Source organism: Brassica napus, chromosome A6, assembly GCF_020379485.1.
Source record: "Brassica napus cultivar Da-Ae chromosome A6, Da-Ae, whole genome shotgun sequence".
In the NCBI taxonomy this organism is placed as follows: domain Eukaryota; kingdom Viridiplantae; phylum Streptophyta; class Magnoliopsida; order Brassicales; family Brassicaceae; genus Brassica; species Brassica napus.
The window spans coordinates 8,812,058-8,832,811 of record NC_063439.1 but is presented as its reverse complement, the minus strand read 5'-3'; the positions used below and the strand labels follow the sequence as shown (position 1 = coordinate 8,832,811).

At 38.5% G+C, this 20,754-nt stretch overlaps 5 protein-coding genes and 1 long non-coding RNA gene across 8 annotated transcripts; 3 read left to right on the top strand and 3 right to left on the bottom strand.

Moving 5' to 3' along the window:
• Positions 1 to 1,231: 1,231 nt before the first annotated feature.
• On the bottom strand, positions 1,232 to 2,929 carry LOC111198601 (outer envelope pore protein 21A, chloroplastic). The gene is made up of 5 exons (XM_048782535.1): positions 2,709 to 2,929; positions 2,129 to 2,203; positions 1,890 to 2,042; positions 1,709 to 1,807; positions 1,232 to 1,615 (listed from the first exon to the last, which is right to left on the bottom strand). Exons 1-5 carry the CDS (start codon positions 2,799 to 2,801, stop codon positions 1,532 to 1,534), a joined length of 504 nt encoding a protein of 167 aa, XP_048638492.1. The 5' UTR covers positions 2,802 to 2,929; the 3' UTR covers positions 1,232 to 1,531.
• A 113-nt stretch (positions 2,930 to 3,042) lies between these two features.
• On the bottom strand, positions 3,043 to 4,575 carry LOC111197963 (peptidyl-prolyl cis-trans isomerase FKBP18, chloroplastic). 2 transcript variants are annotated; one of them, XM_022687336.2, is made up of 6 exons: positions 4,266 to 4,575; positions 3,983 to 4,053; positions 3,810 to 3,896; positions 3,584 to 3,733; positions 3,424 to 3,483; positions 3,043 to 3,311 (listed from the first exon to the last, which is right to left on the bottom strand). In XM_022687336.2, the coding sequence occupies exons 1-6, from the start codon at positions 4,519 to 4,521 to the stop codon at positions 3,243 to 3,245; spliced, it is 693 nt and encodes a 230-aa protein (XP_022543057.2). In that variant the 5' UTR covers positions 4,522 to 4,575; the 3' UTR covers positions 3,043 to 3,242. The 2 variants fall into 2 exon arrangements, with proteins under 2 accessions (XP_022543057.2, XP_022543059.2); XM_022687338.2 differs by having other exon boundaries at positions 3,398 to 3,483; positions 4,266 to 4,562.
• A 1,735-nt stretch (positions 4,576 to 6,310) lies between these two features.
• On the bottom strand, positions 6,311 to 11,554 carry LOC111198598 (epidermal growth factor receptor substrate 15-like 1). 2 transcript variants are annotated; one of them, XM_022687333.2, is made up of 12 exons: positions 11,299 to 11,554; positions 9,729 to 10,836; positions 9,280 to 9,498; positions 8,980 to 9,197; positions 8,780 to 8,854; positions 8,556 to 8,627; positions 8,377 to 8,475; positions 8,114 to 8,185; positions 7,912 to 8,026; positions 7,726 to 7,794; positions 7,295 to 7,638; positions 6,311 to 7,066 (listed from the first exon to the last, which is right to left on the bottom strand). In XM_022687333.2, exons 1-12 carry the CDS (start codon positions 11,437 to 11,439, stop codon positions 6,548 to 6,550), a joined length of 3,051 nt encoding a protein of 1,016 aa, XP_022543054.2. In that variant the 5' UTR covers positions 11,440 to 11,554; the 3' UTR covers positions 6,311 to 6,547. The 2 variants fall into 2 exon arrangements, with proteins under 2 accessions (XP_022543054.2, XP_022543055.2); XM_022687334.2 differs by having other exon boundaries at positions 11,078 to 11,320.
• Positions 11,555 to 12,845: 1,291 nt separating this feature from the next.
• On the top strand, positions 12,846 to 16,186 carry LOC111198862. The gene is made up of 2 exons (XM_022688202.2): positions 12,846 to 14,747; positions 15,156 to 16,186. The coding sequence occupies exons 1-2, from the start codon at positions 14,626 to 14,628 to the stop codon at positions 15,655 to 15,657; spliced, it is 624 nt and encodes a 207-aa protein (XP_022543923.2). The 5' UTR covers positions 12,846 to 14,625; the 3' UTR covers positions 15,658 to 16,186.
• Positions 16,187 to 16,562: 376 nt separating this feature from the next.
• LOC125609909 lies at positions 16,563 to 17,828 on the top strand. Its single transcript, XM_048781521.1, has 2 exons — positions 16,563 to 17,124; positions 17,323 to 17,828. The coding sequence occupies exons 1-2, from the start codon at positions 16,563 to 16,565 to the stop codon at positions 17,826 to 17,828; spliced, it is 1,068 nt and encodes a 355-aa protein (XP_048637478.1).
• A 1,301-nt stretch (positions 17,829 to 19,129) lies between these two features.
• On the top strand, positions 19,130 to 20,483 carry LOC125610267. Its single transcript, XR_007340328.1, has 2 exons — positions 19,130 to 19,253; positions 20,262 to 20,483. It is a non-coding gene; the product is annotated as an uncharacterized LOC125610267 (long non-coding RNA).
• Positions 20,484 to 20,754: the final 271 nt, after the last annotated feature.

Sequence of the window (20,754 nt, the reverse complement as noted above, 5' to 3'; positions counted from 1 at the left end):
TAGCTTACAAAAAAGTATCTGATAACAAGAGTACTATTGCTAATTGTTTTTTAAGAGACAATATATACAACCTTCTCAGAAAGTTTTTTTAAAAAAAGACGGATACTAACACATTAGATAATGCATGCTAATTGCTAAGAGAGGTATGTGAGGAGGAAACGTGTGAAATTAGGAGTTTCTAAATATAGTAAATCTAGAGAAAATTAAAACATGTATTAATTTTCTGGTTGACTCTTTCCATTCTCAGTGCACTCTCCACTTCCTGTTTTCTCACCGCCCATTTCTTCTTTCTCCACACACGCTCTATCTTTCTCGTTAAATTTATAAAATTTTGGATAATTAATAGGAAAATCACATCTAAACATGTCACTATACATACCCTTTTTCAGACCATATAGATTAAAATTATGGTAAGTCTATATATAATCATTCTTCCATTACTAGTTTCTACTATATATATAGTCAAAGCGAGGAGGAACGAAGTTTCCTCCACTAATTAATCAATTGCGAGTTTGAAAATGATGCAGCCTCGAGGAAAATGTATTGAAATTGACTAAACTCATGTCAATTGTGGGCACGAGATTGCTATATGCCACATCTTTGGTTCATGACAATGACACTGGCAATTTCCCACGTCGTCTAAAGACTAATCTTGATCTTACTTTCCACGATAAATGTCTAAATCATTTTTGTTTATGATTTTTTTTTTTGAAAACATTGAATAAGTACAGGCTATCAGCAAGTTAATAGACCCGACTATGTTGGAATTTTATAAAGTGTGGTTTTTTTTTGTCAATGTTTATTCATCTACTGTTGATGTTGAAAACTATGGTTTTAGAGATTCTTGGTCGTTGTGATTGTTAATGCATGATCTTTGTTTTAAGACCATCAGAAGCAAATCTTATAAAAGATTTTCTTCTTCACCTTTGTATGTGGGACTGTATTGTCGATTTGATACTGATGGATGGTGATGTTCATGGCTCATAATAGCCGCATCCCGACCTCAAAGTCAACCAAAACCGTGACGAAGGTACCTAACTATACCGGTCTGACCGTCTGAGATAACCAGGTCTCTGATGTTTTATTTGTGAACCATAACAGATCTTTAGAACTTTTGGTATCCATATTGCTTCAAAGTTGGCACAGACTAGAGATGATTGAGTGGTTTAGTTTGTTATTGTCTCTAGTTGTGGTATGCATTTTCCGGTTAACAACAACTTTTATCACAAAGTAAAGGAAACCAAGTGGGTTTATAAGACCACATATATACTCAAACTTAGTAGATACGGATTCTATCTCCCAACATGGAAATAGCTACAAGCGCCCATGAGACAATAACTAAGATTCCAGATGGTTGCAAGAGTAAAAAAGTGACCTGATAACAAAATCAAAAGATCTATAGATTTGCTAACAACTGGTTAAACCAAAGGGAGTTTCTGCAATCAGTAATACATTTCTCCCAAAAAGATCAAATATAGAATGTAATCTTTCCTTTAATGTGTGTTGGTTTCTGTTCATGTCCTCCCCCTCCTTAGAGATCAAACCTCACATTCCATTTTCCTTTCAAGTTCGTGTTGAGAGTCCAGTTGTTTTCTCTAATTTGCATATATGGGACCTGTAAGAAAGCGAAAGAGAGAGGCAACGCATTGCTTTCAATCATTCAAAGAAAGCAATTGCATCATGAGAGGCACAATTCACATTTCATTACCTTGTCAAACATCTCGTAGCCAACTCTGAGGCGTAAGTCCTGATCTTTCTCAAACTTCCATATGTTCAAATCAAATTCAGCAGCTCCTTTTGGGTTCCTCTGTCACGCAAAGTCACAAAACCTCAAACATAACTGATAAAGAAAGTTTTTGTAGTATGAGAAAAAAAAGAAGAAGGTGAACCTGATTAAAGTCCTGGTCAAAATCACATCTTCCTTTGATATTAAAGGTTAGAAGCGCATCGGTTCTCAGAGGGAACTTCTTTTTCCCACGTACAAAACCCCGAAGCTTTTGGCTTTTATCGTAATGCAAGCCTACTCCAATGTTTGTTGAAGCCTATCATATAGCATTGGAAAAATGGTTGTAAGAAAGGTTCAAAGAGGATCAAGAGAAGAAACACAAATTTTGAGATGGCAGAAAACCTCATGGAAAAAGTGTCTTATCATCGCACAGAAGTAACTTGGCGATCCAGCCCGTGTATCTAGCTCTCCATGAAGCTATCAAAAAAACAACAAAGGAAAGGACGTAAGAAGAGAAACAATCTTAGCCAAACCAAGCAAGTCATTGCCTAAAAGGTTTGAACTTTCTTGTTGATATTAACCATGAAAACAGTCAGTAATACAAAACTTAACTAAAAATGAGTCAGGCTAAAGACCAAGGGATCATCTATTCCCCTTCCGGCATAAAAAAAAAAGCTAGAGACTTTGAAGCACATCTAGTGAAGGTTCTAAAAGTCTATATATTTACTTGTCCGAATCTCATCTCCACATGTAAGGAAGCTCTTATCTGATTAGAACCTAACCCTCGATTGCAATTTCTTAGACGCAGACCATAAATCCTCAAAGTTTTAACCTTTCCATATCAAGCAAGAGGCTTTTGACCAGGAAAGAAACGAAGAAGACAGTCAAGCAAGAAATTACAAAGTTTTTGAGAATAAACAGAGCTGAAACAGATCATAACAGCACTAACTCGAAGGAGACAGAGGAAAAGCTGGAGAGCTACCTGCAAATGAGTTTTGGAGTGAACCGAGAGTTTCTCTTTGGCATGGATTCTCAGAGACCTGGAGTTTGCTGAATACCTCAGAGAAGTCTCCATCTTCTCTTTCTCTTTCACACGGGAACCAAAAGCACTTTTGCGGAGCCACCAACTACTCGATTCCTCCTACCCAACTACTCGCTGGTGGCCTTATCGGTTTATCATCGGGTTCGATTCGGTTTACAAAGTTACGGTTGACAACATCCGGTTCAATACCATTTCGGTATTTTTGGTTTGGTTAGTGACCACACTAACCATATCACATTTGGAGTCTATTAACACTTTTGAGCCAATAAGAAACTGGCACGTAAGAGCAAGCTACTTTTAAGTTTTAACAGATTCTATTCCAACAAACAATACCGGTTATTAAGTGTACCGGAGTCGATAATTTACATTTTTTTTCTCTCTCGTTTCTCCTCTAAATTGTATCTTTAATCAAATGATGGAATCATGCTTGTGAAAACTTCAAATTTCTCTTATCAGTGTTGAGAACAATCTTGTTCACTTCTCTTTCTCTACTGGGGGAGTCACCTGAAGCAACTCTATGTTTAACTCAAATGTAGCTCCAGGCTGCAACAACAAACACACATGTTTGTCTTTTTCTCTTAAACCCCAAACATTAAACCAAATTTTGTAAAGCATTAAAAGGAGCTTTCCTCATATACAATTTGTAGGTTCTCACCGGTATCTCGTTCATTCCTTTCTGACCATAACCAGCTTCAGGTGGAACAATCACAGTTCTCTGCAAAGGTCAAACACTGCTACTTAGACACATTGCAAGGCAAGTGTTCTCATAAGTAGAAAAGCAAAAGAGCCTTGTGTGTGTGCTGTTTTTATCTAACCTTGCCACCGACTTTCATTCCTTCAGTAATGTAATACATTGCGGGAGGAGGCTTTGGTGCAGCCTGCGCCGAGAACAACCCGTTTGGATTGTCTACAAACTCTCGTTTCCTTTCCTTCCCTGGCGTAGATCCCACCTTAAACTCATAAGGCTGTCCAAGAAAAAAGTAAGCAAGTCACCCACCATCAAGGAGAAGAAAACTTTGATAGATGGTATAGGTAGTAAACCTGAGCAATACTACGGTTCCCAGCCAAGAGCTTGGACTCTCTGGTGGAGATTGCAGTTATGCTTCTGTACCGGCAATCAAAATGCACCTAAAGACATGCTCATTACAATGTAAAGGCGAGGACTTTGATTACAAATATAGTGTAATCAAGAAGGGTTTTCTCATTAGAGAGACCTGAGCAGTAGATCCTATTGTGGCTACAGGACCTTTACCTTCCTCAATGTCATAGTACTTCAACCCTTCAGCTGCAAGAAAACAGAGCAACAATAACTTCAGTACAAGTAAAGCAAGTTCCTTTTATCAATAATTTGACAAAATCTAAATACCCAATTCACCAACAGAGTCATCACATAAAGAAACCTAATTGATTTCTCAGAGAATTGGTTTGGACTCTGTTTTTTCAAGTCTCTGAATTGTTACGAACCGATAGTGGTAAGAAGAGGGCGAGGGACTTAACGGCTAGTCGAATACTCCTCGATAGGGATGGCTTTTCTGCTCCGTCTCTCTCTCGCCTCCGAAGAACTCGGCGGGAGAACGAAGAAGCTCGTCAACGGAAGCGAGCCGAGAAGAACAAGATTCGCGTCTCTTCTGGAAATAGGAGACGGAAGAGTAACGATTTGATTTGTGTGTCGAAGCTGATCTGTCTCAGAGATTCGAGGAAGACGAGAGTGATGGTCAGATGCACGTATGTGTAAGCTACTAATGGTAGCCATTGAGAGAGAGAGAGAGAGAGATGCCACAAAACCAAACTCGAGAGAGCTTCATATATGATATCTCCTTACAGCATTAAATGACATTTATACCCCCAACTATTCATAAACAAAACGCTGTCGTTTTAGAAGTCTTTACCGTTTTTGGAAACAAAGGTATATCTAAAAGGAATATAATTCATATCTTTCCTTTGTTGTTTTCTGAAACACCAACTCTATTTCCTTATTGGAATGATTAAGTATTGTCTCTATAAATACATCCACACTATAAAAAATCAATCAATTGAATCAGAACATTACGTACTAGAGAAAGAAATCACATCAAAACAATTGAGCAAAAAAGATCATAACATCTTCATCTCTCTACAATTGGATCATGGATAGCTTACCTTTACATCTCCTCGAGGAGATTCTCTTCAAACTGAATCACAAATCTCTGGCGATAATGCAATGTGTGGACAAATCTATCAACTCCCACATATCCAACGATCCTTATTTCAAATCCAACGTCAAGGGTTCGATGTGCGATAGTAGTCCAGACTGTTACGAGTCTACACCGTCTTCTTTTCCCGCTGCCATGGAAGTAGATGAGAACGTGGAGGTCATGAAGGTGGATCTGATTGATGATAAAGGTAACTCTGGTCTAGGTATGATCATGAGAGTTATTGATACAATCTCACTATATGCTCAGAAAAAGAAAACGCGAGTTGGAAAAAGATTGTTGAATGAAGATGAGACGACACTGAAGATGGAGTTGCAGTCTTCTTATTCTTCTTACAAGTTAATGAACGTGGAGAGAATCAACAAAAGAAGAAGAATCAAGTCGTATGCATGGAACTAGAGTTCTGGTTCATTGAAAGTTTAATAGTTAAGTCGCGCTTATTGTTGTTGCATGGTTCTTCTCGTCTTTGTTTATTGCACGCTCGCCATTTTTTTCTTTTATCTAACTCTACCAGAAGAGGAATATGACTTTATTATAGTTGGACATAGCTAAAATAGTTTGCTCGAAATCTACCAAAAGACTAAAACATATTTTAACATTGTATACAAATATGAAATTGTATCATTCAAAAAATAATAACAATGAAATTGTCACTAGCTCGGGAGATTCATGGAAAATCTACACTTGTATCAGTGAGGCTACAGTTTCTGTTTTTAGATGTTTTTGCTTTCTCGTTTAACATCTAAAAGTGTTCTATTTAGGACTGAATCTGGGAACAGGTTTCGTTTATATGAATCTGCTTCACTGATATAATGAGCTGACGCTGCCTTAAGCAACTGACTGGATAATAGAACATGGGCTTTACTAATCTGGATGTGTTACTTAATAACCAGATTAAGAGAGAACGAGCCAAGTCTCTGTCGGTGTTTGGAGGTCTAGTCTCGCCTAAGCTGCGTGGCGCTCAACTATCATTTGAGACAGGTAAACATTCATCACCACCACAAGTATACTCAGATAAATAAAAAGATTCCAAGTTTCAGCTGAAACAAATATCATCTCTATCTTTGCATTAGGACAGCTCTTGAAACTCTTGTGGAAATAGCCAAAGCACGGTCATCTATGCTATAGCTGCCTTTGAGCAGACCACAAAGAAGTAAAGGCTGCTCCTGAAATGCGCTCAATGGATTCAGCGGAAGCAGGAATGGAGCCGACCTCAAAGAGAGAGAGAGAGAATGTAAACAAATCACAGACTCACTGTATCTGTTTTGATTCTTTACAGACATTGGGCTAATAAAAGATCAAAATATTTTGGAGACGAGACTCGGAATATTGAAGAAGTGTTCCACGACGAAAGTAACAAATGTTTTTTATGACATAAACCAAATGAACTCACAAGAACAGAACACAGACCAATACAAAGAAAGACTTTACAAATTACAAATAGTCTAACGCTATTGTCTCATCCAAAAACCAGAATTTGTGGGGAAAAAAAATTATAATTTTGTTTTATGAAACAATCACAAGTTCATCAAGCAAAGGAAATATGGGAGGGAGGGAAAAAAAGGATAATATAATCATATATTGTGGCTAGAAGGAATTCCAGTTATCTGACTTTTTCTTGGGGCTTTGATCATCAGAGGAGACTTTGAAGGGACCTGTGGAACCAAACGGGTCTGCATCATCAAACGAGTATCCATGATCCTTTGTGCTATTCATGGAGTCGAATCTTGAAAGCGAGGGACCACCAAAGTCTCTGCTACTGTTGATTGAATCGAACCTGGAGAATGCAGCTCCACCAAAGTCTTTTGAGCTGTTTATGGAATCAAACCGCGACAGTCTCTCAGGCTGGGAGGAGGAAAAACCTGCCCCAGCTTCACTGGCGTTGAAGGAGTCGAATCTGGAGAAGCTATCAAAGTTGCTGTCTCTGGCTGATGCGTCGCTGAAGCGAGGAGGAGAGTTGCCGAATCTCGAGAGTGGAGTGCTGGGAACTGAATCATCAAATGCATATGTGCTCTTTCTCTGACCGCCGAAACTTCTTGAAGTTGGAGAATCTACTCTTGCTGAGTTTCCACCAAAATCGCCACCAGATCCAAAGTAATCTCCATCCTGCAAATGACAAAATATTATAATCCTAAGCTTGGAACTTGGAAGAACCTGGAAGGTAACTAAGGAATTTAGAAATCACAAATCTGTAAGCATGAACTTAATCAAGAAAAAAGGATTCTAACATCTTCTGGTCAATGTCTATTCAATAATCACAACTGAATGAAACATTAAGTATTCGGATGGATGGTGTGATTTGTTACAGCGATAGACACTATTATGTGAACTAACCTGGCTTTTTGATGCATCAAAACCCCAGACTGAATCCACATCATCGTTAGTATCAAATGCACTTGCCCAGTTCGAGTCATCAAAGAACTCAGAATTTTTCCCATGAGAATCTGGAGAAGGGATCTCAGTACCAGTCCTAGATACAGGACTGTCCCTAGGACTTCTGCCTGAATCATCTTCACTCTCATGGTGGCGCTCTGAGGTTTCTGAAAAAGGTCCATAATTCTCATCCAAATGAGTTGGTGAATCAGGTGGTCCAGTACCATCATCCACCGTTCCGTTTTCCTTCTCGCCAGACGAGTTTTGCTCTTTTGATTTGTCAAAAGTAATCTCATTGCCAAATCCTAACAATAGGAAGATTATGTGCTTAGCAATAGAAATCTAATTGTATAAGTAATAGAAAAAAAAAAAAAAACAGTTTCCAATTGTACCTTCATCTTCAAACTTATCCCATTCTTCATCCCAAAGAGCTGCCCCTTCTTGAATTCCAGGTTGCCAGCCTGTAAGTCACAACATTGACAGTTTCCAAATGATTTGTTTGTTTACAAAATACATGTAACTTGCATTCATCTGCACTGAAAGCAAGAAGTTACAAGGCGAGAGAATCATCTAAGTACCAGCTGGGAGGTCTACAAGGGCCTTCGACTTAACCTCCAACCCATGTTTCTTGCAGCGTTCAGTTAAAGCCTTCATCAGCTCCTCTAGATCTGATTGTATCCTGTCAGCCCGGACCTAAATATGCCCAGTAAAACATCAAATCAGGCACGTACAACAGATAATCAATATTGTAGGCATCACATAAACATATAGACCATGTACCTGAAGTAGACCATCAGCACTGCCACCTTGCTCCATGTTCACAATTGCTTGACTCAGCTCCATCTTCCTCCCCTGGAATGGGTTAACAAAATTCCGTGAGAGATCTATTACAAAATTAATCAAAGCCCTATCACCACAACGTTAATGTTTGAAAAAAACGAGAAGCCTAATATCGGAGGAAAAAGCACATGGAAGAAATAAAGTAAAATATATGGCTGGAATGTACATTAGGTGATGTGCCAGCCAAAATGAATTAGCCATACCTCAATCTCGCGGAACCTGGCCTCTTCAATAGTTAATTTTGACCCTAATTCTGCAACCTGTTTATACTTCTCCTCGTACTTCTTTGCCAGCGTTTCAGCCTGCAGTAGAAATTGTTCTTGGAATAAGACAGAGATCGCCTCTAAGAAATGAGAAAAGTGATTATTTACGTGAAAAGCACCTCACGCTTGTCAGCTGAAGCCCTTTCAGAGATCTCATTTAATCTATTGTCGCACCTGCTTTTGTACAAGACCTGACAGGGAGAGGGAAAAAAGGAAGAAAAAAAAAATGACATTATAAGAATCAGATCTCACAAGAACCTTACTTTAAAAATGGCATCGTGAGACAGATAATCACCATTACTTCTAACCAAATAACATGAGTAATTTATACTGAAGTACTCACAATATCCTGCATTTTTGTTCGGTAATATTCAAGCTTCTCCCTGGAGTCCATATATGCATTTTTCTTTTCTTCAACCTACAGAGATTTGAAACAATTGTTTCACAAGCATCCAAGAAAATGCACATGAGGAATAGTAACTTATCCAAGCTTTGAAATACTTTTTTATGCTCTATAATTAAAGTGAAAATGCAAATGATTACCTTTTCGCCATCAGTTGCTGTTTCTTGAAGATTTGAGCTCGCAGAATGCCCGTTACCTAGGTGACTGGCAAAAGGATCATCCAAAGCTGGCGCTTGATTCCTTTGCTGATTAGGTGCTATACCACTGCCAGGGTGCGGGACTGGTTCAGGAACTGGTGGTCTCATGCCAGTCTGCGGATTATTTGGCCGTGCACCCATCACTGGCTGCTGTACAAAACCTTGCAATACGGAAATTTTACTTATAGCGAAGTATCAGGGAAAGGGAGAAGATAACAAAAAGGCATGAAATCTGAGCAATACCTTGACCAGCTCCCCATCCAGCATTTGCATAACCATGACTAGGTGCACCTGAGATAGATAACAGTGTCTCATCATACATGATGCTGCTAGGAAGTGATGTTGGGAGAGGACGGCCTTCTCTATACCGCTCCATCAAATACAATGAAATGCAAAACTCCCTCAGAGAAAGCATAGTATCATTATCCTGATCAGATAACTCCCACACATGCTTCAATACCTCTGGAAGCGAGCAAAAAGAATGTGTTAGCTTAAACAGTTCATAGCATAATCACATCAAGATATTGTTCAAGAAACATAAGCCCCAAGAGAGTAGCAAATAAATTTAGCATAACACAACGAGAAGAAAATTTAGAAAGATTCTTCAATGCATCTAATTTCAAGAGAGGTGACAGTTGAACGGAAAATTAAATTATTTATGTAAAGTGGGCTGAAAGATCGAAGAGCCTTACCCCTAGGTAGCCTCCAGCTTAAAAACAGATTCCTTGCCTGCTCACCAGTTATTTTTCCATCCCTGTCAGTATCAACTCCCATAAATACCTTTGTGTATTTTTGGACATCGGATGGTTTCATTTTGGGCCACGGAGGCTGATTATTTCCAGCAGGAACTGAATGGCCAGATCCAACTGAACTTGCATGTGGCAAACCGGAGGATGGACCTTGAGAAGACACTGCAGGCGGCTGTAAGCTTGATGCTGGCCTTGGCTGCTGTGAGCTGGCTGCTGGCCTTGGCTGCTGAGGCTGATTTCCTGAAGGCAGCATTGAGAAAGTATTCTGTAGGGAGTCGAGAGCATTAGGCTTTACTGGAGGTTGGGTTCCAGCAGAAGCAGGAACAATAGCTGAACTGATTGAAGAATTACTCAGAGTGGGTTCTTGTTTTTGCTGGAAGGAGGAAAACATGTCACCTCCATTTCCAGATACAACCAGCGCTCTCGCATCAACTTGTGACTCTGGTCTTACGCCAGGAGAAGGTGCTGCTAAGCTACCCCCTCCAAAGCCTGAAGAGTATCCGCTGGTGTTTCCAGCATACAAGTTATTAAGATTAAACGGTGAACTACCAGGACCAGGTGCACCGGTGGGAACAGCCTGAGGAGGACGACTAACACTACCAGCAGGAACTGGTTGAAATTGACCTGGTAAGGCACTTGGTCTATGTTCTGGACCAGCAGCAGTTGGTCTAAGCAAAGTCATCCCAGAGACACCTTGATTTGGTCTCACTTGCTGGTTTTGTTGAGGTGGAAAATAATTCTGGTTGACATTCGCATTTGGAGCCCCTGGTCCTCTAAACCCCACATTTTGATGACCTGTTGAGCCAACCGGACGAGCTGTGGTCGCAGCAGGATTAGGTTGGGGTGCAGGTGCAGGTGCAGGTGCAGGAATAGCTGCGAGGTTAATTTTGGGCGGTGGTATTTTGGCAGCGGCGGGAGTATTGAGTGCTGCATTAACAATCTCAGGTGTCAGGTCTCTCTTGCTCTGTGCTACTGTCACAAGCCTCAGAGAATTATAGAAGTCTTGCCGACCAAGGAAACCACTGCGTGACCGATCAGATAGCGACCATATCTACAAATGCAGAACACAACAACTGTTCAGTAGATAATTTTATATAGCAAACTGACACTTTATAGAAACTCCCAAGAAAATTTCCAGATTCAAATTCATAATTACTGATACACCAAAGAAGGGAAAAAATCTTATATCCCACACGAGAAGATTTAAAACAACCATCTCAAAGAATAAATGAAACTAAGCTTTCTCCGTAATAGCAATGAGATCCTAGCAAGGGGCACCCTAAGAATCTTACTCTCATAAAATTATAACTTCTTCACAACAGATCCTAGTAAAGGCTGCTCCTTTAAAGCAAGTTCATGGGGGTGGGTACTCGGAATCTCAGAACAGAGCATGCATTTCAAACGAAAGAATCAAAATTTATGGCGTTTTTGGAAAACCCAAATCAGATCTTTCTCTGGAAACAATCAGAAAGCTGAAGAGATCAAAAAGAAAAGTATATTTTTTTTTAAGAACCTGGGCGAGAACTTGCTTGGGCAAGCCAGATCCTTGGAAAAAGCCAACAGCTTCGGCTCCACTGATCCGACCATCTCCGTCCAAATCTGCTCTCTTGAAGTAGGCCTCGAATTGATCCATGTTTGGATTCTGTCCCGCCATTCGTGGGATCGCCCAAAACTTGATATCAGAGCTTCGAAATCGATCAAATCGTCTTCTCGATGTTGAAGAGGGTCATCATCCTTTGTGTTTTTTTTTTGGGGGAATGATTTTGTCGCTTTGCTAGTAAATGGGCTTTTAAAAGCCCATTTTCATCGTCACCATAAAAAGTACAATATTGGGCTGCAATCTTGACTCCATATCTATATCCTCTGCCTCTTTTTTCCTCGGTGACTAATTTCCAGCTTGTGTTGCCTATGTAATGTGACTGTGCAACTCTTAAAGCTATTCGTCCTCACATTTAGAGATGTCAAACAGGTTTACCCATCCCGTTCCATTCCGTATCGCAGCGGGTTAGTTGTCGAGCGGGTTACAGCGGGCATGTCCTGCGCGGGCTGCAGTCTTCAAAATGCTAGCCCAAACCCGTACCGCAAAATATATAGGCCTTCGCGGGCCGTCCCGCGGGACGCCTCCTTATCAAACCGTCTACTACAGTTTTTTTTCATGAATGCTCAAGTATAAGAGTTGTGTAAGAGAGTTGAAGAAAGCTCATTTAGCTTCACTAAAGACTTATCAAAATCAATGCCACAAAGCTCTGTTTGTGCTTACGTTCTTGAGTTAAAAGCCTTGTTTTGTTATCAGCATAAGCTTTTGTTGAGTTTGAATCTGATTGAGTTGTTATCTTTGTAATAAGTTGGCTCAAGTGTTTTATGTCTTCATCAAACCATCTCTCTTTTTAATTATTTGGATTGCAAAGAAAATCGTGAATCACTTTACCAAATTATACAAGTGGCGTTTAATACAACTAACTTTTCTCCTAAACAACACCACTGTAACCAAATTTAATTTAAGAAAAACACCACTTCACAATACTGAAAACAAAACCAATCAACTTAAACAAGAAATATCACATTGTAATAAAACAATTCATAGTTGTGTGTAATAAAAAGAGAAAACCAAATCAAAACAACACTAGAGCTCGAATCGTCATCGCTGGAGCTGGAGTCGTCATCGCCGGAGCTCGAATCATGCATCATCGCCGGAACTCCTTATGTTTTATGGAGGAAAAGTCACAAGAATCGTTCTCTCTCTCTCTCTCTCTCTCTCTCTCTCTCTCTCTCTCTCTCTCTCTCTCTCTCTCTCAATGTTTTAGGCAAAAGCAGAAATGGGGACTTAGGGTTGCGGGTCTTCAAAATCCCGCGGGTTAAGCCCATCCCGCTTTTGACCCGTCCCGCTTTTTACCCGTCCCGCTTTTTACCCGTCCCGCTTTGAACCCGTCCCGCGAGGCCCGCAATTTTTCGGGCTTACCAAATGGAGGCCCAATCCCGCCCCGCAGCAAGCTTTACGGGCCAGGCCCGCGGTCCAGGTCCTTGATTGCCATCCCTACTTACATTGAATACGCGATCTTAACGTCTTTTCTATGAGACTACCGATAATATATTGGGTGGAGTCATGCATGTGAAAATTATACCACGAACTTGAAAAAGAATGGTTAGTGTACTTAGCACAGTAATACAGTATACATCATTTGAGATTTGGAGTATGCTTTGTAGTATAACAACATTCCATTATGTATGAAAGACAACATTTTCTCTCGAAAAAAAAAGTTAGAGAGAGGTGAGAGAGTCTTTTCTCTCTATCTTCTCTCCCCACCAACTCTTCGCTTCGACATCTCCTCTCGCGTCTCGTTCCGGTGGCCGACGGAGGGTCTCTACCCGTCGGTTGCCACCCCGTTTCGTCACTGTTCCTAGTCTCTGCCCTCTCACACTTCCGTCTCCTCCACTTCCTCCTTGCTTCATCTCCTCTGTTTATCGTCGGGTTGCGGCCAGACTAGGCGATTCAAACCGGTGGCTGTGGGTGTCTTCAGCTTCCCTAGAGAGATGGCGAGGTCGTGGTGAGGCGGATCTGAGCTGGAGGCGTCGTCAAGCTGCTAGATCTAGGGTTTCGCATAGAGTAGATCTGGGTCAGATCTCTCCCGGAGGGTTCGTCGGAGTGGCTCTGCGTCGCTGCCTTTGCCGTTCTGGTCAGTATTCTGCCTCCACCGTCTCTCCCATGTCTCCTCTTACGGCTGCTTTGGTAAGAACTTCCCCCTCTTGTTCCAAGTTGAAAAGGCGATTCGAGACTCATCGTCGGAGACTTTTTTTCTCGGTAATGGTTCTTAGACAACCACCTGGTGTTTCTTTGGGTTTCGATCTGTTCGGGTTTAGGTTGGATTGGAGTTTCGTGCCGTTACTCCGTTTTGTCTAACTTCCTCAGACGGGTCTCTCCTCCTGTTTTGCCTGCTGTAAGGAGCTCTGGCTCCTCCGTTCTTCAAGCTTCAGAAGGAAGTTGGTCGTTGTCCTCTGCCTCTCTTGGTGTTATGTTGCTGGAATCCCTCGTGCTCTGCTCGCGTGGTGGGACCAGAGTCCAGCCATTAAACCTCTGCTTCCACCAGCCAGTACTCCACCTTTGCTTCGTATACCGGTTCTTTACATCAGTTAGGATTCTCAGAGTATGGCGTGACAGTTTCTTGAGATAGCAACGTCTGGAGTGGACATCACTGCTTGCGATGGCCGGACCAGGGCTTGCCGACCCTGCTTCGCATGTCCTTCTTTCGATGTCGCCTTCGGGATGGTCTGCGGTGCCTCGGACCATTCTCCGGTTGCGATTCTCTATTGGCCCGAGCTATTTTGATGCAGGTTCCAGCTTCAATATCTTCTCTCTGGTCTCATGTTTGCTGAATGGTTGTCTTAAGACCTGTTAAAAACTAGCTAAGCTTCTCGCATCCTCATGGTTGTGATTGAACCTTATTAGTCTTAGTGAGTCTTTTTACTCTTTTTGTGGCTTGCTATGGCTTCATTGCTCTCTCTTATTGACTTAGCGACTTAGATTAAATAGGATTAGATTAGTCAAGTCCATTGTATCTCTTTGCCTCATTATTAAGTTAATGAAATTCACATACTTAACAAAAAAACATTCCATTATGCGTAAAGAAAGCTATATAAATTGTTTTCATGGACTCATGACATGAGATATCTTTAGAGCACCCGCAACCGTGGATTTTGATCAATCCTTAGACCAAATCCGTAGGATTAGGGTATTTAAAAAAAATGATATTTATGCTTAATGGAGGAAGGACTGGGCCGTCGCGACGGTTTAGACGGATCGAATCCTTAGACACGTGTCTTCTTCTGAGTGGGTGCGTGGGCTATGCGTTTGGGTGGGGTTAAAAAAAAATCATTTTCCATCGAAACCGAAAAAAAAAAAGTTAAGGAGAGAAAGGCGATTTACAGGCGATCTCTCTCGATCTCGCTCCCTCGGCTCCAGTTAAGGTAAATCGAAGCTTTAACTCCTAGATTTCTTGATTAAGATCACTCTTCATGTTCACTGTTCTCTATTAAGGGTTTGGTGGTGTGGTTTCGACCGAATTTAGTTAAATTGAGAAATTAGGGTTTGGAAAAATTTTGGGGATAAATCGTTATTTCTTGTTTATGGATTGTATAGGTCTCGGATATACTCTTTGTGTCTATACGGATTGAAACATGTTGTAGTTTCAATCGATTTGCCGTTTCTTAACTGTTTTCAATTGAAACCTTTTTAGTGATATTGTTATCTTATTTGTGTTCGAATTCACTTTGTTGATATTGTTTTCGTTCCTTCTAGCCAGTTTGCTTCCTTCTCGTCAATTTGCTTTAACTCTAGTGGTTGTTTAACTCTGTCTGTTTTCAATTTCTTTTCAGGTTTACGATAATGGGACAATACAGTTACAGCCAGCCATCTTCATCATCAAACTCTCAAGACTTAAATTCCCTCCTTCAAGCCGAAGCAGAGATGTACGCGGCTGAAGCTGAGATAAGTCAGTGGAATGCAGAGGCCATTCACAACGAACCATCACCAGAGGGTGATGATGGAATCCCCAGGACATGCTACTGTGGGTCGGAGCCTGTTCACGGTTATTCCCAAACTCCTAAAGATCCATACCGACGGTACATTACGTGCCCCAATGCTGATGATGGAGACTGCCACGTCTGGAAATGGTGGGACGTGGCGGTCGAGGAGGAGATGAGGGACATTCAGACGGAGCTTAGTGAGCTTAAGGGTGAAGCCAATGAGCGTGAGCAGAAGCTGCTCATCCTTGAGAAGAGAATAGGCGAGTTTACAAAGAAGAAATCAGGAGCTAAGCTAATGGTCTTTACCATAGTTTTAGTAGGGTTGGTGTTACTTATAAATGTGCTAGGTTAGTTTCTTTAATTGTTTCATCTCGTTTACTCGCAAAAACAGAACCTCTCTCTGAAATGGAAACCAGTCTTAAGCTCAAACTAATGTCAGAAATGTTATGATCTTTTATTAATCTTGCTTTTTAGGTATTTTGTGTACTTGATCACTCTGTTATTTGATCGAAATTGATATTTTTAAAAATGCTTACTAACTCTTGTCACTCTGTTTTGACAGGTTGACGCATGTGGGAAGGAGTCACGGGTGCATTTGGTCTGTAGCTCTTGTGGGAAGGAGTCACGGGTGTTGCAGGAGTCACGGGTGTTGTAGGAGTCACGGATGACTCTGTTTCCTTTAGTATAAGTAGTAGTGTTGTAGTTGTCTCTGAGAGTTTGTATTAATCAACTCTCTTTGTTTTCCTCGGAGCTGTTCTTATCTACCACTGCACTGAAGTTTAGGTAATCTACTCTATTTGTTTTCAAACTTGGAAAAAAACGTGTATCCTCTATATTTGAATGATTGTCTGATCCCTTCTAGTATTTGCTTGTTCGGACCATAGCTAGTTTTCTCCATATATATGCAATGTTTTTATTTATTGATGTCCAAGCCGTGAGTTGCTCAAGATAAGAGAAAATTAATGGATGTCAAACATATAATAGTTAGAAATTCAGTTGATTACGATCACGATTACGAGTCTTGGGTTGTAGTCTTACTTGAAATTATTATTTGCGTGTAGCATAAATTTGATTATGAGTCAAACTAAACCAATAATGAACTTTAATGTGGAGTAAACCAATTTTGAAATTTAATGAAATTTGATTACGAGTCAAACTAAACCAATGTTGAAATTTAATTTAAAATAATATTTTGGTTAAAACTATAATAAAAATGTCTATCCAATCTTATTTGTTTAAGATAATTATTTTCTAGAAATGTCATCATCTTCATCCGATGAAGTCGATGCAAGATTGGACGAAATTTGTGATGAATACGTGGAAGAAATATACAACGACATAGTGGAGACCCAAACCATACCACAAAGGACACGTCAGTATGTTGAACGACACCGCGAAGGAGGACAAGACCAGTTATGGAATGACTATTTCAGCGAAGATCCGACATTCTCGACTGCAATTTTCAGACGCCGTTTTCGCATGAATAAGAATTTATTCTTGCGTCTTGTTCATGGCCTAGAAGAGTACTTTCCATTCTTCCAGCAAAGAAGAGATGCAACCGGGAGATGGAGTCTTACGGCACTACAAAAATGTACTGCTGCTATTCGCCTGCTTGCTTATGGTAATGCGGCTGACACCGTTGATGAATATCTCCGACTTGCTGAGACCACTGCACTTTCGTGTTTACATAATTTCACAGACGGAATTATACAATTATTCGGAAATGAGTATCTACGACGACCCACACCGGAGGATCTCCAACAGCTATTAGATATTGGAGAGAAACGAGGATTTCCTGGGATGGTCGGGAGCATTGATTGTATGCATTGGGAGTGGAAAAACTGCCCAACCGCTTGGAAAGGACAATATGCACGTGGATCGGGAAAACCGACAATTGTCTTAGAGGCGGTAGCTTCTCACGATCTTTGGATATGGCACGCCTTTTTTGGTCCTCCAGGTACCTTAAACAATATTAATGTTCTCGATTGATCTCCTGTTTTTGATGACATTTTACAAGGTCGAGCTCCGAGGGTAAAGTACATGGTCAACGGACACACGTATAAGTTGGCGTACTACCTCACAGACGGTATATATCCAAAATGGTCGATATTTATCCAATCTATCACACTCCCACAAACTCCTCAACATGAGTTATTTGCTAAAGTTCAAGAAGCAACCCGAAAAGATGTGGAGCGGGCTTTTGGAGTTTTGCAATCTCGATTTGCAATTGTTAGAAATCCGGTTAAAACATTGAATAAAGAAAAGATAGGGAAGATTATGAGAGCATGTATCATACTCCACAATATGATAGTCGAGGATGAACGGGATGGATACTCTCGTATTGATATATCTGAATTTGAAGAAGGAGACGCCTCCAGGTGTTCAGAGGTGGAAACCGAGATGCCAACAAATCTGAACAATATCTTTCCCACTCGGAATGATCTTCGTGATAGGCAAACGCATGAAAGATTGAAGAATGATTTAATCCAAAATATTTGGAATAAATTTGGTGATGAAGATTAACAATTATTCTATATTTATGTAAAATTTTTGTTTTTATGTTTAATTAATGTATTTTATGTTTAATTATTATTTTAATGTAAATTTATTGTATTTTTATGTTAAGTTATGGATTAATTAATGTATAAATTAATGTATTTTATGTTAAATTAATGTATTTTTTGTTTATTTATATTTCACTAAAATAAATATTTTTTTTTCCTAAGGATTTTAAGTTAAGGATCACCATTGTAGACACTTTTTTAACAAGAGTCCTTAACTATTCAAAAAAAAAAAAATTTATTACTTTAATAATCCTATGGACTCCACAATGGGTGCCACCATTGTGGATGCTCTTATAGCTATTCTCGGTCGAAAAACCTTAGCCGTCAAAGTGAGCAAAAGGGATTGGTCTTTTATGCTTTCCCCGGTGTCATGCACTAGTTTACAAGAACGAAAAGAATTTGATTTAAGAACTTGCATATTTGAGAGTTGTAGATTTTAGTCTCATTGGATCTATACTGGACATGGAGCCCAAAGGTTGTTTTAGAGTTTCTGGTCGAAAGACTATGCATGTGTTTTCTGCAGCTTTTGAACACAATTATGGCTTTTCGGATTGAACGGTGCGGGATAAGTGGTTCAACTTGCGGTGCGGTTTTAACAGTTATAAAAACGTATAGATATATAGTATATGTAGAGATTTTTGTTATTGTTAACTGCGGTGCGGAGCGGGACGGTTCGTAAAATTCGGAGCCTATGTTTCGTTTTTACTTTAATTCATAACTAATTTTATGTAAAGACAATTTTATGTGTCTTTGCTTGTTTTTATAGATTTACTTGTATGATCTATACTTCAACTACATACAATCAATAACGCAAGTTAAAAAAAACGAAGCTTACCTTATATAGACATATACAATTACTTTAATAGCATGTAATATTGTGATTATAACTTTTACATTTTTAATATCTATAGATTAAAAATTATAATCTATTTTAGTCCATTCACCCCGTGCGGATTATCACCTAGTAAAAAGAACATTTTACATGTATAAGAGAGTAAATACTATGTCATGTTCAAACGTAATTAGGCAAAAAATCATTCAGTGTATTTTTGGTAAACATATTTTTAAAGCCAGATTTAATGGCAGATTGGTCAACATATGCTTAAATGAAGATTATGTTCCTTTTAAAACTCTGACCAGTAAAAATACATTTCACATTACATATTTGTCTTCTTCTTTTTTGACTAAAACGTTATGTAAAGGTCTCACTATCTCACTATATATATAAAATACAATACAAACAAAGAAGACAAAACAGAACAAAAAAGTTAGGAGATTATTATAAAAATGACTACCACCTTAAAAAGTTTAGTCGCATTTCTTTTCACTGCCCTTTTCATCTTATCTTCCGTTCATTGTCGACCGACTGCTACAAATATTCCAGGTATTGGTTACCCTTCATTTTATAATTACGAAAATTATTTTTTACTGTGTTTTTTCTTAGAAGAACAAGATTTTGTACTGTTTATAATGAATAAGTTTATGTAGCATATTGGTACTGTTTTGTAATTAGCTCTATCAGCCAATGATAGCATATATATATATATATATATGTAGTAGATAGTTTATTGAAAATCACATAAGATTATGTTAAATATTAGACTACATATTCTAATTTAAATGGTAGTCCAAAAATGGTTGATAAGAAAAACTATGATTTGATAGATTATATATATATATATATACTAGAGTTTATCCCGCACATCGTGCGGGTATATTTTCATTTTATAAATATTTAATTTTGATATTATTATATAAATTTAAATATACACTTTATATCTTAGTGTTATGTATTTTATAACTCTTTAATTTTATTGTTTAGGTTTCTTATTACTTTATTAATATAGGAGTTTGTTTTATACATTTTATCTTTTTTATTACGTTTTCGAGTTTTCATAATTTCAAATAATCAAATAAAAAATGTTTTTCAACATATGATTTTTGAAAATATATAGCTGTAGAAATAATTTTTTAACATATGTTAATAACTTCATTTGTATAAAAAACCTGACATGATTAACAAATTTGAACCCGTTTTAGTGGTAAATGATAATTTATTTAAATGAAAACATTATATTACTTAATTATGAAATTAATTAATGTAATATCTAATAAAAATAATTTAAAATTTTAGTAGGATTTTGTTAGATTTTTCTCAACAGATTTTGTTATAACTGAAAATAAAATTCAAATCTATAGTTAAAATTAATTTATTGTTAATATTCCTAATAATTATTATGTCAATTATGTAATTAATGAAATGGTCCTATTAAACTTCTAAATAGTAGATAAAAATGGTATTTCTCTTTTAATAGAGAAGATATATATATAAAAGAAAAACTATGATTCAAAGATTATGATTTGGGTCACTAATATTTATTTTATAAAACAGGTTATGAAGTAAAGCAGATGGATAAACAATGTTTCGATGAAGAAATATGTAATCGTGGAGGAGCAGGCGCCTGCCATTTTTGGTGTAGAGATCATGGTTATTACTATGCCATATGTACTACTGATGCATGTTGTTGTCAGATTTATTAAATACTTAGTTAATATGTCCAAAATAAAACAATTTAAATAAAATTGTAACGACTCTGATTTTTGGTCGAGCCTTTTTGGCCTTTATTAAAAACTAGGTAATAACCCGTGCCTTGCACGGAGTGAAGAGACGTAAATAAATTATAATTTTGAATCGATAGGTATTAGAAAAGTGAAATTCAAAGAAAAATAGTACATTTTATGTAATAAGGGATTCATTGAAATTACCTATGTCTATATAAAGCAAAAGTTAATTTTTTAACTTGTGTATTTTTTATTTAATTTAAGTATATATCGTGGAAGTGAATATATAAGAATAATCAAAAACTTATATAAAATAAATTATG